At 43.2% G+C, this 18,786-nt stretch overlaps 3 protein-coding genes across 5 annotated transcripts; 1 reads left to right on the top strand and 2 right to left on the bottom strand.

The window, feature by feature from the left end:
- Positions 1–129: 129 nt before the first annotated feature.
- Positions 130–5,718, bottom strand: dhrs12lb (dehydrogenase/reductase (SDR family) member 12-like b). Its single transcript, XM_079488983.1, has 10 exons — positions 5,174–5,718; positions 4,282–4,418; positions 3,969–4,051; positions 3,581–3,676; positions 3,275–3,356; positions 3,129–3,190; positions 2,920–3,024; positions 2,553–2,643; positions 2,238–2,375; positions 130–1,833 (listed from the first exon to the last, which is right to left on the bottom strand). Exons 1-10 carry the CDS (start codon positions 5,239–5,241, stop codon positions 1,658–1,660), a joined length of 1,038 nt encoding a protein of 345 aa, XP_079345109.1. The 5' UTR covers positions 5,242–5,718; the 3' UTR covers positions 130–1,657.
- Positions 5,719–6,097: 379 nt separating this feature from the next.
- ap1s3b (adaptor related protein complex 1 subunit sigma 3b) lies at positions 6,098–12,418 on the top strand. Of its 3 annotated transcripts, none has more exons than XM_079488987.1 (6): positions 6,098–6,316; positions 7,686–7,864; positions 9,335–9,443; positions 9,740–9,877; positions 11,568–11,635; positions 11,819–12,418. In XM_079488987.1, exons 1-5 carry the CDS (start codon positions 6,314–6,316, stop codon positions 11,613–11,615), a joined length of 477 nt encoding a protein of 158 aa, XP_079345113.1. In that variant the 5' UTR covers positions 6,098–6,313; the 3' UTR covers positions 11,616–11,635; positions 11,819–12,418. The 3 variants fall into 3 exon arrangements, with proteins under 3 accessions (XP_079345113.1, XP_079345112.1, XP_079345114.1); XM_079488986.1 differs by having other exon boundaries at positions 11,565–11,635; XM_079488988.1 differs by lacking the exon at positions 11,568–11,635 and having other exon boundaries at positions 6,106–6,316.
- A 1,120-nt stretch (positions 12,419–13,538) lies between these two features.
- scg2b (secretogranin II b) lies at positions 13,539–15,774 on the bottom strand (the record flags this gene model as incomplete). The annotated part of the gene is made up of 2 exons (XM_079488970.1): positions 13,539–14,420; positions 14,761–15,774. 2 exons carry the CDS (start codon positions 15,772–15,774, stop codon positions 13,539–13,541), a joined length of 1,896 nt encoding a protein of 631 aa, XP_079345096.1.
- Positions 15,775–18,786: the final 3,012 nt, after the last annotated feature.

Below are 18,786 nucleotides of genomic sequence, written 5' to 3'. Positions count from 1 at the left end.
GGAAATAAAAAAAAAATCTATATTGAATGTGGATGTTCTGCACTTTACCACCATGATCAAGTCATAAGATCTTGGTCCCTTACAATGCTGTAAAGCTTAATTTATATTTTGAGGTATGACAAACAAAAATAACATTAGTCTTTTTGGGGGAGTGGTGCAGTCCATCCTAGGATATTTAACTTTAAAAGACTTCTGGGGTCATTTTTAACATCTACTGGGGCTTTTGTGTGCACCCACAGTTTTATAAGTTGCTTGATTATATTTAGATATTTTATAGTCATGAGATCAGACACACCTCCCGAGTTCCTCCTGTATAAACCCATTGAACTGCAAACTCAATTTTAACCATCGTTTAAAACGTTGGTTCTGGTGACTGCTATAGGCTGTATTTTTTCAATGACTTAAAACACTTAAGTTACAACATTAAATGAAAAACAAACGTGGCCCTCTCACATATTAGAACGACAATATCAGGGATGTTCTCAATTAGTCCAAGTAACATAAGATGGAGTTTGAATTTCAGTGGACTTATCTAGGAGGGGGGCGGGGGGATAAAATACAAATTTGTTTTATAGTGAAATACCCCTTCAGTGACAAGTGATTTGACACTTGTTTCTGCACATATGGTACACAATAGAGCAGATTGTGTAGTGTGACACGCAACCGCTGTATATGGATCACAAGTGTGACTTATGCACCCAATTTTGTGTTTTTGGCTCTTACCAAGGTACTGTCTCTGATGTAAGCTGGTGCGTCAGCTCTGCTGTGTCTCACAGTCACCTTATAGCCTCTTTGTGTGTGTGTGGGCCATGACTCAAATCAACTTTAAAACATTCTGGAGGGATGATGCAAATGTATTTATCAGTATGTTGAGAAGCAGAAGTAGGACAGGCACACTGAATAGCACACAACAGTCCAGTTAACGAGGCTGGTGACAAAAGGTAACTAATATGTAGGATGCACATCTACACACACAGTTGAGCTATAGACTGTTAGGGAATTGCAGGCCTTGAATGTCACTAAATGACTACATCATGTTCATGTCTCACAATGAAATGTGTTGTGAGGTTGTAGATGTACTTTTGGTGTGTGACGCCAGCTTGCAAATAAGTAAATCTGGTGTATTCAATGGCTTGGAGAGCATTGGTCTTAGGTTAGGCTGTGTAAAATGTAGTATTTAGTATTACTAATACCATCTCTACCAAGTCTGGCTGTTAATATAATATTATATGGTGGTTAATTTTGTGTCAACAACTGCTGCTGCTTGTTACCCGTCTATTATCGGATTCAGTCCTACTGTTTATTGTAACTAGTCTAGAACACTGGTTCTCAAAGTGGGGTCTGGGGACCCCCAGGTGTCCTTTATACACTGTTGGAGTTAAATCGGATGGATTTTGCAGTGCACATTGGGGTCCCAGAGATAAACAAATATTTGAAATGGGGGTCCATGGCCTAATGCATAGTAAACTGGGGTCCTTGAAATGAAAACGTTTGAGAAACACTCTTCTAGAATACCTTTGGCATGGATGCCAATGAATAATCCGTGTCAGACCATAAGCACTAGGGGACCCTGAGGACCAAGGTTGGGCACCACTGGTCAAATGTAAAATATATCTGACTACGGTTGTGTTCACATCATGATATAAATGGTGCTTGGCTACATTTGAGGTGTAGCCAAAGCCAAACTCAAATCCAGGCCATCATTGGGTTGTGTATCTGCTTGACACTGGACTACATCGGCCAGTTTTTCCACCTGGACCATAAAGTTGTGGATCTCTTCAGTAGAACTGTCGGTCCAAGCCAGCGGCAGGTGAGTTGGAACAGCCTGTCGATCTGGAAAACAGGTGCACTGTGTATAACTGATATGAAAGAAGTTGACAGCAGTGTACAGCTGCTATTATGGACATTACAAGTTGGGGCTTGTCAGTGTTCAGGGATCCATTTCACTATATTTTGTGTAGCAGAAGTCAGCGTGATAAGAAAATGTAGAAAGATGACTTCTAATCAAGTTTCCCCTACTCTACAAACAGCTGCTATATGATATGGAAACATGTAGGTTTTGGATGGAAGCTACTGTATGTCCCACAGACAATATTTACATTTTCACTAAATCCAGGGATCCAGAATATGAAAAGGTTGTAGATCCCCATGGTCTAAAACTCTAAATGAATAGCCATTGAAAGGTGAACTTGCAGGCATCAAGTACTAAAGAAGTGGTCTGATTTCATATGACCCACCTTGATAGAACTGTCCACTGGGGGTTCTGGCTGCAGCACCTGATAAAGCCAACCACACCACAGTATCAGCTCCCTGCTCTGCACTGCGCAGACGGCCCCCCATCTTCTGGTGGAACTGGGGCATGGATGTAGAAACGGCTGCAAGGGAGTAAATCAGAAGACAGGACACTTATTGGTGTGTGTGTGTGTGTGTGTGTGTGTGTGCGTTAACGATAAGTTATTATCGTTAAGCACCATAACTTATAACGATAACTTATAACCATAACTTATAGCGATAAGTTATTATCGTTAACGAGTGGGAATCAAAGAAAGTACCTGGTGTATCAACCCAGCCAGGGTGCATCACAGAAAAGTGGATGGCAGGGTTGACTTTGGCCCAATGCTCTGTCAGCACCACCTGCTGTCTCTGAGAGGAAAGTGCACTTTATCACCACAGACAACCACCAACTTAATATCAATATCATACCTTATTCTGGTTGCAACCTACTTTAAATAACTTTAAATGATAGTGTCTTTGTCAGTATGGAAAGTTGACACAAACCCAAAGATGTCAATATAAAACTAATTAGGACATTTATAAGATTACATAAACGATGCACTGTGAATGATAGTAAATGTAAAAAATATGAGCCAATTTCCTTACCACTTCTCTATAAAAACATGTATCACACTTCCTCCGTACCTTGTTCTGGGCATAGACCATGGTGCTATCAAAGTATCCCCTGTTTGTTTGGAGGTCATCAGTTTTGAGCTTGTGGGCCAGCATGCCCCCTGATGACACTATGATCTGACACAAGCAGGGAGAAAACAAAAGCAGTGTACTTAGAGAATGCTCACTGCAAAGCAAACAAAAGTAGCATTATGCTGTCTTGCTGATGAGTGCGCACCCACCACCCTCGGATCACGGCTCTTCTGTATGAGTGGTATAAGGCTCTGGGTGAGGACATAAACGCCTGGAGGGAATGGAGAAAGAAGTCAATGTTTCCACATTCTGTACAAGACAAGCAGATGGTGCTAACTTAAAGTAGAAACTTTACCTAGAGTGTTGGTAGCAAAGTTCTTCTCTAATCCTTCAGCATTCACCTCTCGCTTGTTTACCATACACCCTGCATTGTTTATCTGACACACACACACACACACACACACACACACACACACACACACACACACACACACACACACACACACACACACACACACACACACACACACACACACACACACACACACACACACACACACACACACACACACACACACACACACACACACACCAAATAATTACAGAGGCATTGTAAAGATTGGATTTTCTTAGAAGAGCAAAGGGAACATCTGGAGCCTACCAAAACGTTCAAGGATGAATATTGCTTCTTGAAGGCCTCTGCAAACTCCCATACCTTGCAGGTCTCCGACATATCCAGAAAATGCACATGTACCTCCTGGAGAAACAAGATCAAGTAATCGTAGTCTCATTTCTCTCCAAGCAATAATTCACTCCAGTCTTTATACTTGACATGCTTGTCTGAGAATATGTATTTTTCTTCTGCTTTAACTCTCACTCGCTCGCTCGCTCACTCACTCACTCACTCACTCGCTCACTCACTCACTCACTCACTCACCCACCCACCCACTCACTCACTCACTCACTCACTCACTCACTCACTCACTCACTCACTCACTCACTCACTCACCCACCCACTCACTCACTCACTCACTCACTCACTCACTCACTGTGTTCCCAGACTCTCTGACAATGTCCGTCCTGGCTGCCTCAGCTCGGTCTTTGTTCCTACATACCATATGGACCGTGCCACCTGAAAACAAAGTAGGAGACATGGATGTTTATTCTTTACACAAGGATTAAGTGCTCTCAGCTCTACTTCTTATATTAATAACTCATAAACTGGGTGCTGAATTACGCAATAAAATCCAAGAGAGCAGTCCCTCCCAGCAATGTTTGTACAATAATGAATGTTGTCCTGCATGGTCTTAGTTTATTACTCATTACAGAATCAATGACAGGCATCATCATAAGTCCATGTACCTTTCTTTGCTATGGCCATGGCAGTTGCTTTGCCAATTCCGCTGTTGGCTCCAGTGATCATAAAGGACCTTCCCGCCACCACAGACACATCTAGGTCCTGCGCCACAAAGCTTTTAGACGCTATCTCATATCCATTTCTGTAGGCACACAAATTATGTAAACCAACACGTTTGTGCCTCAAGACTTTTTATTTTCATGTAGTAACTTATATGAACAATTGAACATATGACCACAGACTGGATTATTGTTTAAAACCATGCACCTAGAATAGCTTTTCTTTCTCAATTGAGCTCTTAAAATCTATCAGCTATTGATGTGACTGTAACACTGATGACTAGGCACTTCATCTGACAGTGGAACTATTGTATTAGTGAAAAGGCGTCTCTGTGTGTGTGTGTGTGTGTGTGTGTGTGTGTGTGTGTGTGTGTGTGTGTGTGTGTGTGAGAGAGAGAGAGAGAGAGAGAGAGAGAGAGAGAACATTTTGCACCTGCCTTTTATGTAGCACGATGTGGAGGTATAAAAGTGTGTGTGTGTGTGTGTGTGTGTGTGTGTGTGTGTGTGTGTGTGTGTGTGTGTGTGTGTGTGTGTGTGTGTGTGTGTGTGTGTGTGTGTGTGTGTGTGTGTGTGTGTGTGTGTGTGTGCGTGTGTTGATGCCAAGTAGGCTTCTGTAGGCTACAGCATTACTCAGAACAATTGCTATTTTCTTTACAAGTACTTATTGATAATTTAGGCAAATAGTTCCCATTTTCAAAAATAACATAATTTAAAAACGATGCTTCTGTGAATTTAAAATCACAGAACACATCTGAAAGTTGTTTCTATTACAGTTGTAAAAAAAATACTATCAAACTCAAACAAACAAAATATAAAATGCATACAAATTGTAACTGACCTGGTGTATTCGTGGATTCCTTTCAAAAACCACATGATATTGCGATACAGAGACATATTGCTTTCCATGATATCATGTGAAAGCCCGAAAGAGGTCTTTCACAGAGAGGACACGGTGTGGTGTGGTGTGGGGGTTGATCAGATCAGCTTGCAGTTCACCAGTAGGCTAAAGCAGAGATTGGTATCACATGTGAAGACCTGACTGCTCCCTGCCGACGTGCACTGGAATAACAGTGAGATTACAGTAGGGCAGGCTATAACTCATTTTAATCCACCGCCAACTGGGATTAACGTTATTACTTGTTTTTTTAGGCTGCTAGTTCTTTGTTTCACGACTGTAGACTTGTATGGGAGCGTAGAGTAAATCATATTTAACTCTTTCTTTCCAATTAACAAATACATTTTCACTAAATTGGCATATTATAAAATATTATAAGACAAAAGAAAATTAGCATATTACAAAATTAGGCCTATAAATCTATTTAAGGTTATTATAACATATGCCTAATGGGAATAGCCTACACATTTAAACACAGTATTGCTAATAATCAAATAATGTTGGTAAATGGTTTAGGATGTAGCATGTAGGCCTATAAAATTCTTTAAATACAAGCTATGTAATAAGAAGGCATAAATGTTTGAAAAACAAACAACAATGTGGCCTCTGATTTGTTGGATATTTAGCTCAAGGATATGGACATTTTGATTAGACATCTTATAAATAATATCATTTTGTGAAAGACGGTAAGACCAATTCAAATGGCAATGTTACGAATTAATAAATAAGTATACAAATCTAGGCTAGGCCTACTTTAGACTAGGCTGCCTGACTGCCATTTATACAATTATTTACATCAATCAACATAAACGGACGACGGGACGAGTCGTTGTTTCATTGGCTTCATCAATAAACAAAGCAATGAATGACCAATCCAACAGTTAAGCGGTAGTGACGCCTCAGTTCAGTGGAGTGCCAGGAGGAGGGAGGAGTTTGTAGAAACTTGTACATTGGAGTGACTGGGCAACGCACTATGTGGTTGACCGGACAGCTATTACTATTTGACCCGTTGTAAGGGTTGAAGACAGTGTTTCATGATTACCTGGCTATAATATAACTTGTGGAGATCGGCCCAGCGTCAACATGGTGAGTTGTTGTATCTTCATCTATGATGCTGCATGACTTTTATGATTAGTCTTTGTCTTTGTCGATGACAAGACTGTGCTCACCTGTATGTCGTTGACAGGTATAGGCTATCTACTAGCCTTGTAGCCTTAACAGTGGGCTAGTAGGGCTACTAACTACTAGTAGCCTATACATAATTATTTTATAATGTCAACGATTTATGCTACTCGTATACTGTCTGTATGGTGGAGTGTGTCATCTACATTAAATGCATTGCATTTTTGTGTGTTAATTTAAGCGATAGTCGGAAGTTAAGGTGAATATTTCCTGAACCTGTCCCCTTTGTAGAACAGGTTCCGTCACTTTCCAGCCAACATGCCCTAGTGGCAGTTTAGTGCCTTTACCTGATCATTTGCCTACCAGGCTGACAAAGTGATCTGATCTGTGATAAGGGTGTTTTCTAGTTCTGCCCCGTTGTGTTAATACAACTATTGGGAATGGGTCTAGGCTAGGCTGATATTAAAATCACCATAACTGTCCACAGAAAGATGCCATTATCACGTTTAAATTATGTTGTTTGGTATTTTTGGCCATATCTCCTATTTGTCTGCAGTTGAATAGGTCTAAGAAAAGCCATTGACAACAAATGGCTTTCATGTCCTTATTTTATCAAGAGCAAAATTCCCATTTAATTAACACACTCAATTAAACAACTGACATGAACTCACGTTTCACTGAATCGTTTGCATTATATTTTGGGTCATTCATAGGCTCTCTTCTAAATGTCAACAATGAGAGGAAGAGCGGAGGGAACTAGGGAAGCCTTGCGGAAATTGTGTGGCAGCAGTTTGTAATGTAGTGTAGTTTTGACATGACAAAGCTAGGAAACCCATTCTTTAAACACTGAAACACGACTCCTCACCTAGTATTGAAAAGGGAACAACACACTCTGTGGCTCACTGGCTTCCATTGACAATGTTTCATATTTTCCCTCTAACACCCTTGAATCCCACGCTTTGCCCCCCCCCCCCCCCCTGTTTCTTTGTCTTGTCACTCTGCTCTGAGAAGTTACTCGTTAATGAACTGTACCAACGATAAAGACCCCCCCCCCCCCCCTGCTTTTTCACCCCAGGGGGGAGAGAGTTAATAATGGCCCATAGAACAACTGACTCAGACGGTGTGTGCGTGTGTGTGTGTGTGCGTGTGCGCGTGCGCGTGCGCCTTCGTGCAGACACATACATTACACCCTTGTTTCAAACTAATAATACATTTATCCCCCACTCCCTGGGTCCCCTCATCTCATCTGCGGTCGCTTTTGCTCCGCTGACCCTGTGGCGTCTGCTTTCGTCAGATTTGCCTTATGTCTAACCTCATTTCAACCCGATTTCAGATAAGCTTCCTGCTGCTCTTCAGTCGCCAGGGGAAGCTGCGGCTTCAGAAGTGGTTCACGCCCACGCCCGAACGGGAGAAGAAGAAGATCATCAGGGACATGACCGCTCTGGTGCTGGCGAGGAAACCACGCTCCTGTAACTTCCTCCACTGGAAGGACCTGAAGGTTGTTTACAAGAGGCAAGTACTGCCCCCCCCAACACACACACACACACACACGCACATGGGTGTGCACACGCACACATTTTAGTTCTTTATTTGAATGCAAATTACAATAAATTTGACAGGGACACCTGAGGATACAAATGGCACCTTCTACTCCACACAGGCAAACTGCCTATAACAGCCGAAACAGAGCAGTATTTGGCAAGTTGTTTGGCTTTGCTCTTTGTCATGCCAGCTATTGTTAGCCTGGCGGGCCAGACTCATATGGTGGATTCACTGACGTTTCCTCCCCGCATGAGTCTGGAGTCGGGCCTGGAGTCGGGCCTATGGCTCGACTCCAGACTCCATGCTGCCTATGGAGACTCCAGACTCCATAGGCAGCATGAAGCGTAACAAAAAGCTGATGTCACCACACGGTGTACTAGTCTGCTCCATATCATGCTAAAAACAACAAGGTCTGTTATAGTTTCTACTTTCTATGTGAGCGAGATATGTCGGATATATCTCATATCTATATCTGAAATAACTGCTTTTCTTATAGTTTCTGTGTAAACTTTTAAACTTGTTGCGTTGAGGGCAGCCATTGTTGTTTTGAAAGTACTGCAGCATGAATGTTACGTCACCATATACACATGAACCAATCAGAGGCTGCTTTCCACGAATACCAGACAACTCGCCCCTTTACCAACTCGCCTCGCCTCGGCGTACAGCCGGCGGAACTGCGCTGCCTGGTATTCCTAAAGTACCTAACCTAAGTAAATTATGCTTAAACGGTTAAACCTAACCTTATTCCTAACCTTAACCTCAGTAAAACTATGCCTTAACCTAACCCTATTCCTAAACTTAACCCCAGTAAAACTATGCCTAACCCTAAACGTATTTCTAACCTTATTCTCAGTAAAACAAAATAAAGAATACAAGAACTGCCGCACTGAGCGGTCGGCGTGAGGTCGGCGGAAAAAAGCGGGGGTGAGATGGAATTGGGGCGACCGTACCTGTTACCCTTTTCACTGTTGTACGGACAGCTGTTGAAACGCAGTCACTGATTGGCCCTGGTCAGACTCCAGACTTTTATGCGGGGAGGAATCTTCAGTGAATCCCCTCTAAGGGGCTGGCCAAGCCAGGCTAAGCTATTGTTAGGCCACTCAAACGGCAGTATTTGGCAAGTTATTTGCTCTTTTATCATGCCAGCTATTGTTAGGCCACTCGTGGTCAGTTTATGTACATGGCCTATAGGCTTCCAAATATCACACACACACACACACACACACACACACACACACACACACACACACACACACACACACACACCTCTATACCTGGAAGCATATCAAGGTTGTCCAAATTTCACACCAGTATCACTTTTCTCAGTGCCTCAACCAGAGTCCCCCTACCCCCCTTCTTCCTTCTCCCTTCCTGCCGTTATCCGACCTATACCAGTACATTTTGAACCAACAACGAATCATTTGTGCTCCATCTCTCCAGGTATGCTAGCTTGTATTTCTGCATGGCGCTGGACGACGAGGAGAATGAGCTGTTAGGTCTGGAGGTGCTGCATCGCTATGTGGAGCTGTTGGACAAATACTTTGGCAGTGTAAGTTGTCTCCTCAGAAAAAAAGTTCCAATAAATCATTCTCTGATAGGCTTTTGATCATCTGATTATATTGGTCAGACTCTACAGTTTACCTACTTCTTTAAATTCCATACTCTGAAGCCTAATCATGTCATATAATTGTGCACTTTTCATATGCAATTGTTTTGTAAAGATCTACAATAAAATGTGCATTAGCATTCACAGTACATACATTATGTGCAGTATGTTGTTTGTTGCTTCTCCCGAGTCCCCAGTCATCATTTGTCATTAACTGGAGCCATATTATGTCCACTCAGGTGTGTGAGCTGGACATAATATTTAACTTTGAGAAGGCCTACTTTATCCTGGACGAGTTTCTGCTGGGAGGAGAGATACAGGAAACCTCCAAACAGATAGTGGCTCGCACCATTGAGGCCTCAGACATGCTGCAGGAGGTAAGACATGAAATGCGTGCATGCATGCCGTGCACACATTCATACACAATACTGTATGCATGTCTGGGCACATGCTCAACTAGACATTAGTATTTGTGGTATAAGTAGCTCTCTAGAAGAAGAAAAAAAATCAATTATATCGTCGATTTGTCACTGTTGGGCAGAAACCTCTTATCTCCATATTTGAACATATCTGTTACTTTTGTTATTATGAATTTGGATCCTGAAATGTAACAGTTTTCGAAATTTGGACATATGAGGTTTCCACCACCCGACAATATGTGCGCGTGTGTGTGTATCTATATGTAGTATACGTGTATATAAATAAAACATACATACATACTGTACTGTATAATTCATATACTGTCTTCATTAATACTTGTAATTAATACGTGATTTGCTTGCTCCACTTTGCCTCCACGTGAAGATCTGTTTGTCTTTGTTGTGTTTGAACTTTTGAGTATGAGCATGACTGCAAATGCTGCACACAAGTCAGTATCATAATGAGTCCAATTAACAACAGTGGTGCTGCTGATTCCCCTGGTTTCTCTTCTTCCTTATCAGAGCGAGCTAATAGACTTGTTTGGATGACCCTTATCGGCAGGGAGTCAGGGACTACTGTTTATTAATAGAACCCCTCTCTCTGTCTCTGGGCGTTTGTCTGTATTGTTGTCTCACTTCTCTCTCTCTCTCTCTCTCTCTCTCTCTCTCTCTCTCTCTCTCTCTCTCTCTCTCTGTGCCAATGTTATTGCGAGTGAGTGAGAGACAGATCTCCCTTAAACTTTTAGTAGGTTTTAGTTTGTCTGATACTTTCTACTCTCTTAATATACACTTACTAATACTGTGTAAGTATATAGTGTTTATTTTAAGAGTGGTAATACTGGGTATGTTACTGGGTCTGTTGAACCCCCTCCTCCTGTGCTTTTGAGGTAAAGAGATGTCTGGACCCTGCTTTAGACTTGGTCTAATACTTTCTACTCTCTTAATATACACTTATATAGTATAATAGTACTATATAGTGTTTATTTTAAAGGTGTAGTGAAATGAAAAATACGCTTTTAGACCATATCCGTATAGTCATCATATGGGCATACCTAACAATGGATGCCAAAAAAAATGGAAACGAAAATGTGCTGCGTGATGACATGTCGAGGCCCACATCAATAAAAGCCAATAAAAATGAAGCTCACCAGTTTGATTCCCATGCTTCGTTGTCCTCCAACACAGCTGATTTTGATTAGAACTACTCAGTTTTTAATCTCATTCAAGATGACATCCAAACAGTGTATTACTTGTTTTAAACGTAATCATCACGCTAAAATATGTATATAGGTTGTGTATAGGTTAGAAATAATCCCCTGACTTTGCCTGTCTATCTGTCACTTTGTTTACAAACGACACTGCACGTGAGAGACTTCCTCTCCCATAGCCTAGAGAGGGATGCGACGCTCTGATTGGTTCAGAAACTTCAGAGCCAGCGTTTCAAGCTGAAACTTCAAAATAAAATGCCCACCATTTCCGTTTTACTGCACCTTTAAGAGTGGTAATACTGGGTCTGTTATTGGGTCTGTTGTACCCCACCCCCCCTTCCCCTTGTGCTTTTGAGCTAACGAGGTGTCTTGACCCTGCGATGTAGTGCCGTTCATGTGTAGTGTATAGCCTCCCATTCATTTTTCACCATTATCAGCAGGATGATCATGACAACAGTGAATGGTATGAGGTGGAGCTGTTTGGATGACCTTGAATATGGACAGAAAGGTTAGAAGCTGTGCTTGCTTGTGTTCGTAGAAAAAAACTAAAAACGTGTGACAGTGCTCTCTGCATTCAATAACACCTGTAGATGTGTGACTGTGTGTGTATTGCTTAAAATCTCTTCTTCCCTCCCCTTGATAAGGAAACGGAACACTTAATGTTTTTGTTTTCTGTGCTCTTTCCCTATAGACCATGGAGGAGTATATGAGCAAACCTGCATTCTGAGACTCGGAGAAAAGGACGTAACATCAGGAAGGAAAAGAATGCATGCAGCATGCAGGGATGAGTCATAGACGCTCTGAATATGGAAAACGGGTTCTACTTTTGTCCTGCCGAACTTTTAACCAAAACAAAAAGGAAATGTGTGCTCATGGGCTGTCTGAAGCATTGCTGTCACTTTAAATGCAACTTTGATTTGAATATGTATTCATAGTTATGTCAAATGAAGGAAAGAGAATGAAGTAGATCAGAATCAATGAAGTAGCCTTTAGTTACTGCAGATCAGGGACATATAGCAGTCATAATCAAGGGCATTTAGATTTATAGTCCTGTTGATTTTTACATTTTAATATAAATATTGTATTTAAGATGTGATGTGCTCATTTGTTTGTTTTGCTTTTTAGATGTAGATGATGTGTTTCATAAACTTCAAGGACCATTGACCTTTAAAGGGAGTGGTTAGTGTTGGGAGAGGATATTGTTTTATATGCAGTAGACTAGGCCTATATATATATATATACAAAATGTAATTTTTGAATTTGGAGCTTATGATTAAAAAAATATTTTGATAAATAATGTTCTATGTTGACCTTTTCTTTTTGATGTTTCCTTTTAAAGGACCACTTCACCACTTTTCAACCTATCTTCATATAATAGGTCCTCACTAATAATCATGTAAAAGAAAATCTACTCAGTCTGTGTCTCATAGGAGGGCTGTGTCCTCCAGTGACATCGATGGGCAATACAAGCTAATAGAAACTGCAGGCTTTCTAGTCCTGAAACGTTGCAATGCGAAAATGGAAGCCATCGTTCTCACAATAATGAAAATCTAAACATTTTTGTAAAAAGAATCTTGTTTAATGATGATGTCACTGTAGGACGGTTTCTAAACTGCCCACAGCCTTCCTATGAGACACAGACTGAGTAGAAACAAATCGTGCCATTTTATCATGATTATTAGTGAGGACCTATTATATGAAGATAGGTTGAAAAGTGGTGAAGTGGTCCTAATGTATTTCTTTTTATCAAATGAGCTGTCCAAATGCTGAAATCCATCTGCCATATAGGCCTATATATGCATATACCAATTGCATATAGGCCAAAAAAGTAGAGCAAAATCCTGTTCATTTAACCATGACAGTTCAAAATGGACCTTAACGTTAAATGAACACTTTAGCCTGGCTATAAACCCTGTTTGCGTCTGCAGTGTATAGTGATGTAATAACGCAACACATGCAACAAGAAGAAAAATAATACCGCTGATCCTTTATTTATCTCTGATTCATCACACGTTATTGAACACGTACAAAATGGTTTAAAAATGAACAGCACAACAACTGGTAGGCCAACAATACAGAGCTTTGCATTATGAAAGGGTTGGAAGGCAGGCGACGGTCTGCTTTTTACATCAGTATATAGGCTAAATATAATCTTAATAGGCTATAATCTTAACATTAAATCCATGAACCCTGAATATATTCACGAGTCACAACAAACACTCGTTGTCAGCCCAGCACATTGGTATTAGGAATACCGGCTAAATTCCATATAATATACAAAGTGTCATGTAAACTAGATCACGTCCACGATCCACCTGACTGGTTCATTATTTGTTTTTGTTTTTTATAGATAGTATAAACATAATCAATCGGTGGACATTTCGCTGTATTGTGTTTGCCGGGCGCTACTACTACATTCCTGCAATCTGTTTACCGCGATTCTCTTTCTCCTCTTCGTCTGCGGTCTGTGGGGCCACCGTCTTGAGAGGCTGAGCCATCTCGTTCGCGTGCGTCTCCGTGGGTTCGACCGCCTCCTCTGGAGGAGCGCTCTCAGTTTCTCTCTTGGCAACTTTGCCTTTATTGCCAGTGTCCGCCTGGTCTAAAAAGTCCTTCATGGCCTGCTCATAGAGCTCATAGGGGAACTGGGCCTGGGAGGTGTCTCGCTTGGAGATGCCGCTCTGAGGATACTCTGTTAGGATCTTCGCCGCCAGGTAAGTTGTCACCTCGTCTTCCACGTCGTCTTCGTCGTCGTCGCCGTCATCTGCCTGTCGCTTCAGGGGCATTTTGTTGAGTTCGGATAAAAACAAGTTCTCCCTTATGCGACTAGAGGGAGAGGGGACTTTAGCTGGCACGGCCGCCGGGGCGGGTGGCACCGGCGGCGCCTTGGCCGGGGACGCGGCGGGCCTCAGGGGTCTCTGCCTGACGGGATACTCGTTGCTGATGGTCTCCACGCCGATGATGTCCAGAAAGTCCTCCCTGTCCATGTCCTCGGGGGCAGGGGGGGCGACTTTGCTCTTCACCACCGGCAGTCTCCGACTGTAGTATCTGATCTTGGGCGTTTGGCCGGTCCTGAAATGAGCGGTGGTGGTGGTGGACGTCTGGGGGTGGCGGTGCAGCTTCCTCAGCTCGTCTGTGATCAGCAGGTCGATGAGGTCCTGGGGCGGGACGTGGAGCTTCAAGGAGAGCTCCAGCAGCTCTTTGATGATCCGGGGATCGACGAGGGAAGGCCGGATGAGCCTCTTCCTCTGCTCCCCATCCCTCTTCTGTGCAGTCTGGTCGCTCATCTCCAGCACCTGCAGCAGATGGTGGGGGGGAAAGTACTCAAATGTTTTATTTAAGTAAAAGTATCAATACTGCAATATAGAAATGCTTTGTTACAAGTAAAATTCTGGAATTCTAAATGTAGGCCTACTTGAGTAAAGTATAAAAGTATTGGCATCAAAATGTAAAGTAGCAAAAGTAAAAGTACTCATTAATATGTATAGAATTCCCCATTTCAGTATACAAATCTTTTGAAAATAGCAGATAAGCTCACAATGCGTCGCATCGCGACGCATTGTGAGCCTCAAAATTGTACTTAAGTGTACAGTAGGCCTACTTAAGTAAATGTATTTAGTACTTTACACCACTGACCTTCAACAGGTAGTAGTCCACCAGTTTGGTGTCGTCTTCGCCCTCCTCCTCCTCATCGTTCTGGCTCGCCCGGCGTTGCATCTCCTCTCTCTCCGCTCCCTCCATCAGGTCGCCATCGATCAGGCCCCGGTCGTACTCGTCGTGGCTTCCATTGACCAGCTCCTCCGTCTCCATCCTCTCCTCCACGGGAATCCAGTCCTCGTCGCCTCCCGCCAAGTCCTCGTAGGCCACATTTCGGAGGCTGAACATGTCCTCGTCGTCGTCGCCGTCCCTCTTCTGTCCATTCGTGGTGGTGGTGATGGGCATGCGGCCCAGCTCGTCGAAGATGGAGCGCAGGTTGGCGAGGCTCTGCGGGGTGTACTGCTCGTCCAGGTCCTCGGTGGCCCGCCTGAACGCGTCCCTGTTCTCCTCGTCCTCGAACATCAGCGGGTACTTTTTGTGCGGTCTGGGGAAGTTGCTGTAGTCTCCTCCTGCGGGCGCGCTCTGCGCGGGGCCGCCGGTGCCCTCCGCGCGGTGCCTGTGCCGGTTGCTCCCGGCGGGTGGTGCCGCCGCCGAAGCGGCTTTGCTGGTGTCCCTCATCCCGGCTTGGTCCTGCAGGGTCTTGAGCAGGACTTTGACCAGCTGCTCGGCTGGGAGGTCCTGCTGCTGTCTCTGCGCGGCGGGGGGAGGGGGGGGAGGAGGAGGGGACTGGCGGCCAGCGGCGCCTCCCTCGTCCTGCAGCGAGGCCAGCTGGAGCAGCACGCGGATCTTGTCCACTTCGTCGTAATCCACCGGTGGTGGCGCCTCTTTCGCCCCGTTCTTCTGCTTCAGACTCTCAATGTACTCCAGCGCCTTCATCATGTCGGAGCTGGGTGGCGGGTAGGCAGCGGGGCGTCCCTCGGTGTCCCCCCCGCCGCGGAACAACCTGCTGTGGTAGCGGGGGAGAGACGCGCCCTGCGCGGCGGAGGACGCGAGGAGGAAGGCGAGCAGGGTAGCGGCTCCTCCCGCCGGCAACTTGAGGTGGAAATGCAGCATTTTAAGGCTATTACCTGCAGATGAAGAAAGGAAAAAAAAAACATAATGATGTTGAAGTTTGGGGCGTTTAATCTTTTAATCTGCACATATTATTATAGGCAGCCTTTGCTTGTTGTCTGACAGATCGGTGTACTGTATGCAGGATATTATAGCCTGTTGAGCTCATAAACAAGGTGAGAACTAACACAGCACCATGGCGTGCATGCATGTTTTCACCTTGTTCTGTGGCTGCTGGTATTGTTTTGTTTATCAGGCGATACTAGCCTACTTGGCGATGCTGAAGTGATGTCACAGATCCAGCCATGGATGAGTCACTCCCTCCCCGTGTTGTTATGGGCAACCTGAGCATCCCATTTCTTTGTTCACAATAAAACCCGCTGGAATAGTTTATTACATTATCCTAATTACTTCAATAAATAAATCGTTGTCCTCCGTTTCAGAATGCCTAAGCAATATATATGGGCTGTATGTAGGCTGCTAAAACGCAATGTTTCCTTCCCGCTATATGTGCACCAGACCAAAACGCGAATTATTATTATTAATATGAATATATTATTTTATAAAGGCAGTACAAATATCTAAATATAAAAACATCGTTTTATACTAGGCTGAGATAGATGATCAAAAGATGGTCAGAGTGTGTTTCTTACCTTTGGCAATAAAGCTCAAGCAGCAGTGAAGGCGTACAGCATCTCCTCTGGAGCTGTTCTGTTTCAGCACTTGGACAGCTCCCCCTGCGATATATGAGGCAACACCTGACTCTCGCGTCATCGTTGGACACACGCAATAGCAAGTCTTAAGAAATCCATATCTAAAAGATTTTGATTCATGATACGGTATGCCGAGGAATACATGCATAGCTATAGGTTATGTTGATTTCTATAGGTATATAGGCTATTCATTGGAACTACTGGCCTTCATAAAATAACAAAAACTGGCTTGTATGATGAGGGACAGATGAGACTCGTTATTATAATGGAATCAATAGATTATAGGCTAAACTCATGACATTTCAGAATGCATGTACAAACGTGCAAATCATAAATCACAATGATACTGTAAATGTATAGAAGATAAGGCTGCAGCTTCGGGTTTCAAGCATTCATTCACACATAGGGCACTGAACACTGGATGTACTAATCCTTTGTTATAATTCAACAACGACAGTGTACAAATTTGAAATGTTTCTCTCGGACTTAAATTAAATAACTCAGATGTGATGTGATTCTGATCTGATCTGATATGTGCGCTGTGCGCACATGCAGCAGGTGAAGAGTTAAACCCACCGGCGATGATGATGACTCACACTCCTAAAACCTTCCACGAGATCCGCTGTCGCAATTGACTCCTCTCTGCGGAGAGAGAGAGAGAGAGAGCGAGCGAGCGAGAAACGCCCTGACGACTGGACCTGATGCTGTCCGCAGGTGCAGGGACCACAACAAAGACCCGTTACATGCATAAAGGTCATCGTTGGATCGTGACAAGTTGACAACAAAAATGTATAACGAGATTAACACCTTATCAGAAACGTAGCACTAGTCTATACATGATATCCTGTCACCAAATGGCAATAAACCACCTCGATATTGAACAGTTCCGTTTATTTACGTCCTCTTTAAAGTTTTATATTAAGTGACTCTGTTCCTGCCTGTCCCCCCCCCCCCCCATGCATTTACATGATTCCACCCCCCCCTCATCCCGTGTTTCTAATTCAGAATAGGTTGTGATGTGCTGTATAAAGATATACAGCACATGACATGCATATTTGTGGGCTATGTTCTCCAAGTTATTGGGCAGCCGCTGACCGCATGCCGCCCTATTGTTTTTTGCAGTCAATCAGTCAGTCTGACGCACGTGAGTACGGACCGCCCGCGCTGTGTGTGTGTGTGTGTGTGTGTGTGTGTGTGTACACGTCACACCAGTCCATTCATAAAAGCACGCATCCTCTTGCTGTGAAACATTGGATGCTGAAAGTCACTGTGCTAGGAGGATATTAATCAACTTAACATAACATCTAATTCTACATTGACATAAAATGAGTTTAGCCCATTTCGGGTTACAAAATTAATTGATTGATTGAAAATTGTAACAGTTTGTAGAATACGCACATATAGTTCGAATACGCACATATAGGTGTCCTAAGAGGATTGAAATCGAAAAGCACAATGGCTCGTTTACATTGGGGTGCAGATACAGTATATTGGCTTATTATCTTCACTTCGAGTCAGACAGCTTAGTCTTAGCAGCACCCAATTTCTCTGCAGAGAAATCCTGAGACAAACAGCCTGAAGCTGTATTTCTGTTGTGTTTTCTAGTGTTCCTTGTTCCTAGTTTTGGTTAGTGTTTTACTGTTCTGTTGCGTTCCTTTTATTTTGTAGTATTTAGTGTCCTGGTTTCCTTTGTAGTTACTGTTGCCTGTCTTGTCCCTGTGATGATTAGCTTTCTCCACCTGTGTCCTGTTACTCTTATAGCCAATCACTGTATTGATTATCAGTTGAGTTCACCTGTGTCCACAGTGTCCTTGTGTATTTGATTTATACCCCCTGTTCCCAGTGTTTCCTTGCTAGTAGGCTACATCTAGCTCTGGTCCATAGCTCTAATGTCAACTTCCACCGCTCGCATGAATGCAGACCAGCCTCTACTCTTTAGCGTAAATAAAAATAACGTTTTTGCTACTCACCAAAACAAAGGCGAGTTGTGTCATTAGAAAGCCTACTTTCCTTAGTGGACGCACTCTGAGCCCCCCACCACACGTATAAACTGTACTTTTTGGCCAAAAGGGGATTTTGTTTCCACCGGGGGAAAGAAATACCAACATAGGAACAAGAAACCCACATTAATAATGGCATTGTGTGCATGGGTACATATTGATGCACACATGACAAAGCTAGAGACTGTATGTATCACCCACACAGTAGGCTTTCTATCCCTGGGCTTTCATCTACTACACTGGGTAGTAGAATGAGGAAAATCATTAAACCTCATTAAACCTATATTGTTGACACTCACAAT

The sequence above is a fragment of the Electrona antarctica genome (assembly GCF_951216825.1).
Source record: "Electrona antarctica genome assembly, chromosome: 19".
Classification (NCBI taxonomy): domain Eukaryota; kingdom Metazoa; phylum Chordata; class Actinopteri; order Myctophiformes; family Myctophidae; genus Electrona; species Electrona antarctica.
Note: the sequence above shows the minus strand (reverse complement) of the source record. Positions and strands in the feature narration are given on the sequence as shown.

Excerpts from the sequence above, each read along its gene's own strand:
- dhrs12lb (XM_079488983.1), bottom strand. The coding sequence starts at position 5,241 with ATGGAAAGCAATATGTCTCTGTATCGCAATATCATGTGGTTTTTGAAA. Across the intron at positions 4,419-5,173 it reads GGAATCCACGAATACACCAG|AAATGGATATGAGATAGCGT; the intron begins GTCAGTTACAAT and ends GTGTGCCTACAG. Across the intron at positions 2,376-2,552 it reads TGGCTGGGTTGATACACCAG|CCGTTTCTACATCCATGCCC; the intron begins GTACTTTCTTTG and ends ACTCCCTTGCAG.
- ap1s3b (XM_079488986.1), top strand. Across the intron at positions 7,865-9,334 it reads CTGAAGGTTGTTTACAAGAG|GTATGCTAGCTTGTATTTCT; the intron begins GCAAGTACTGCC and ends CCATCTCTCCAG. Across the intron at positions 9,444-9,739 it reads TGGACAAATACTTTGGCAGT|GTGTGTGAGCTGGACATAAT; the intron begins GTAAGTTGTCTC and ends ATGTCCACTCAG.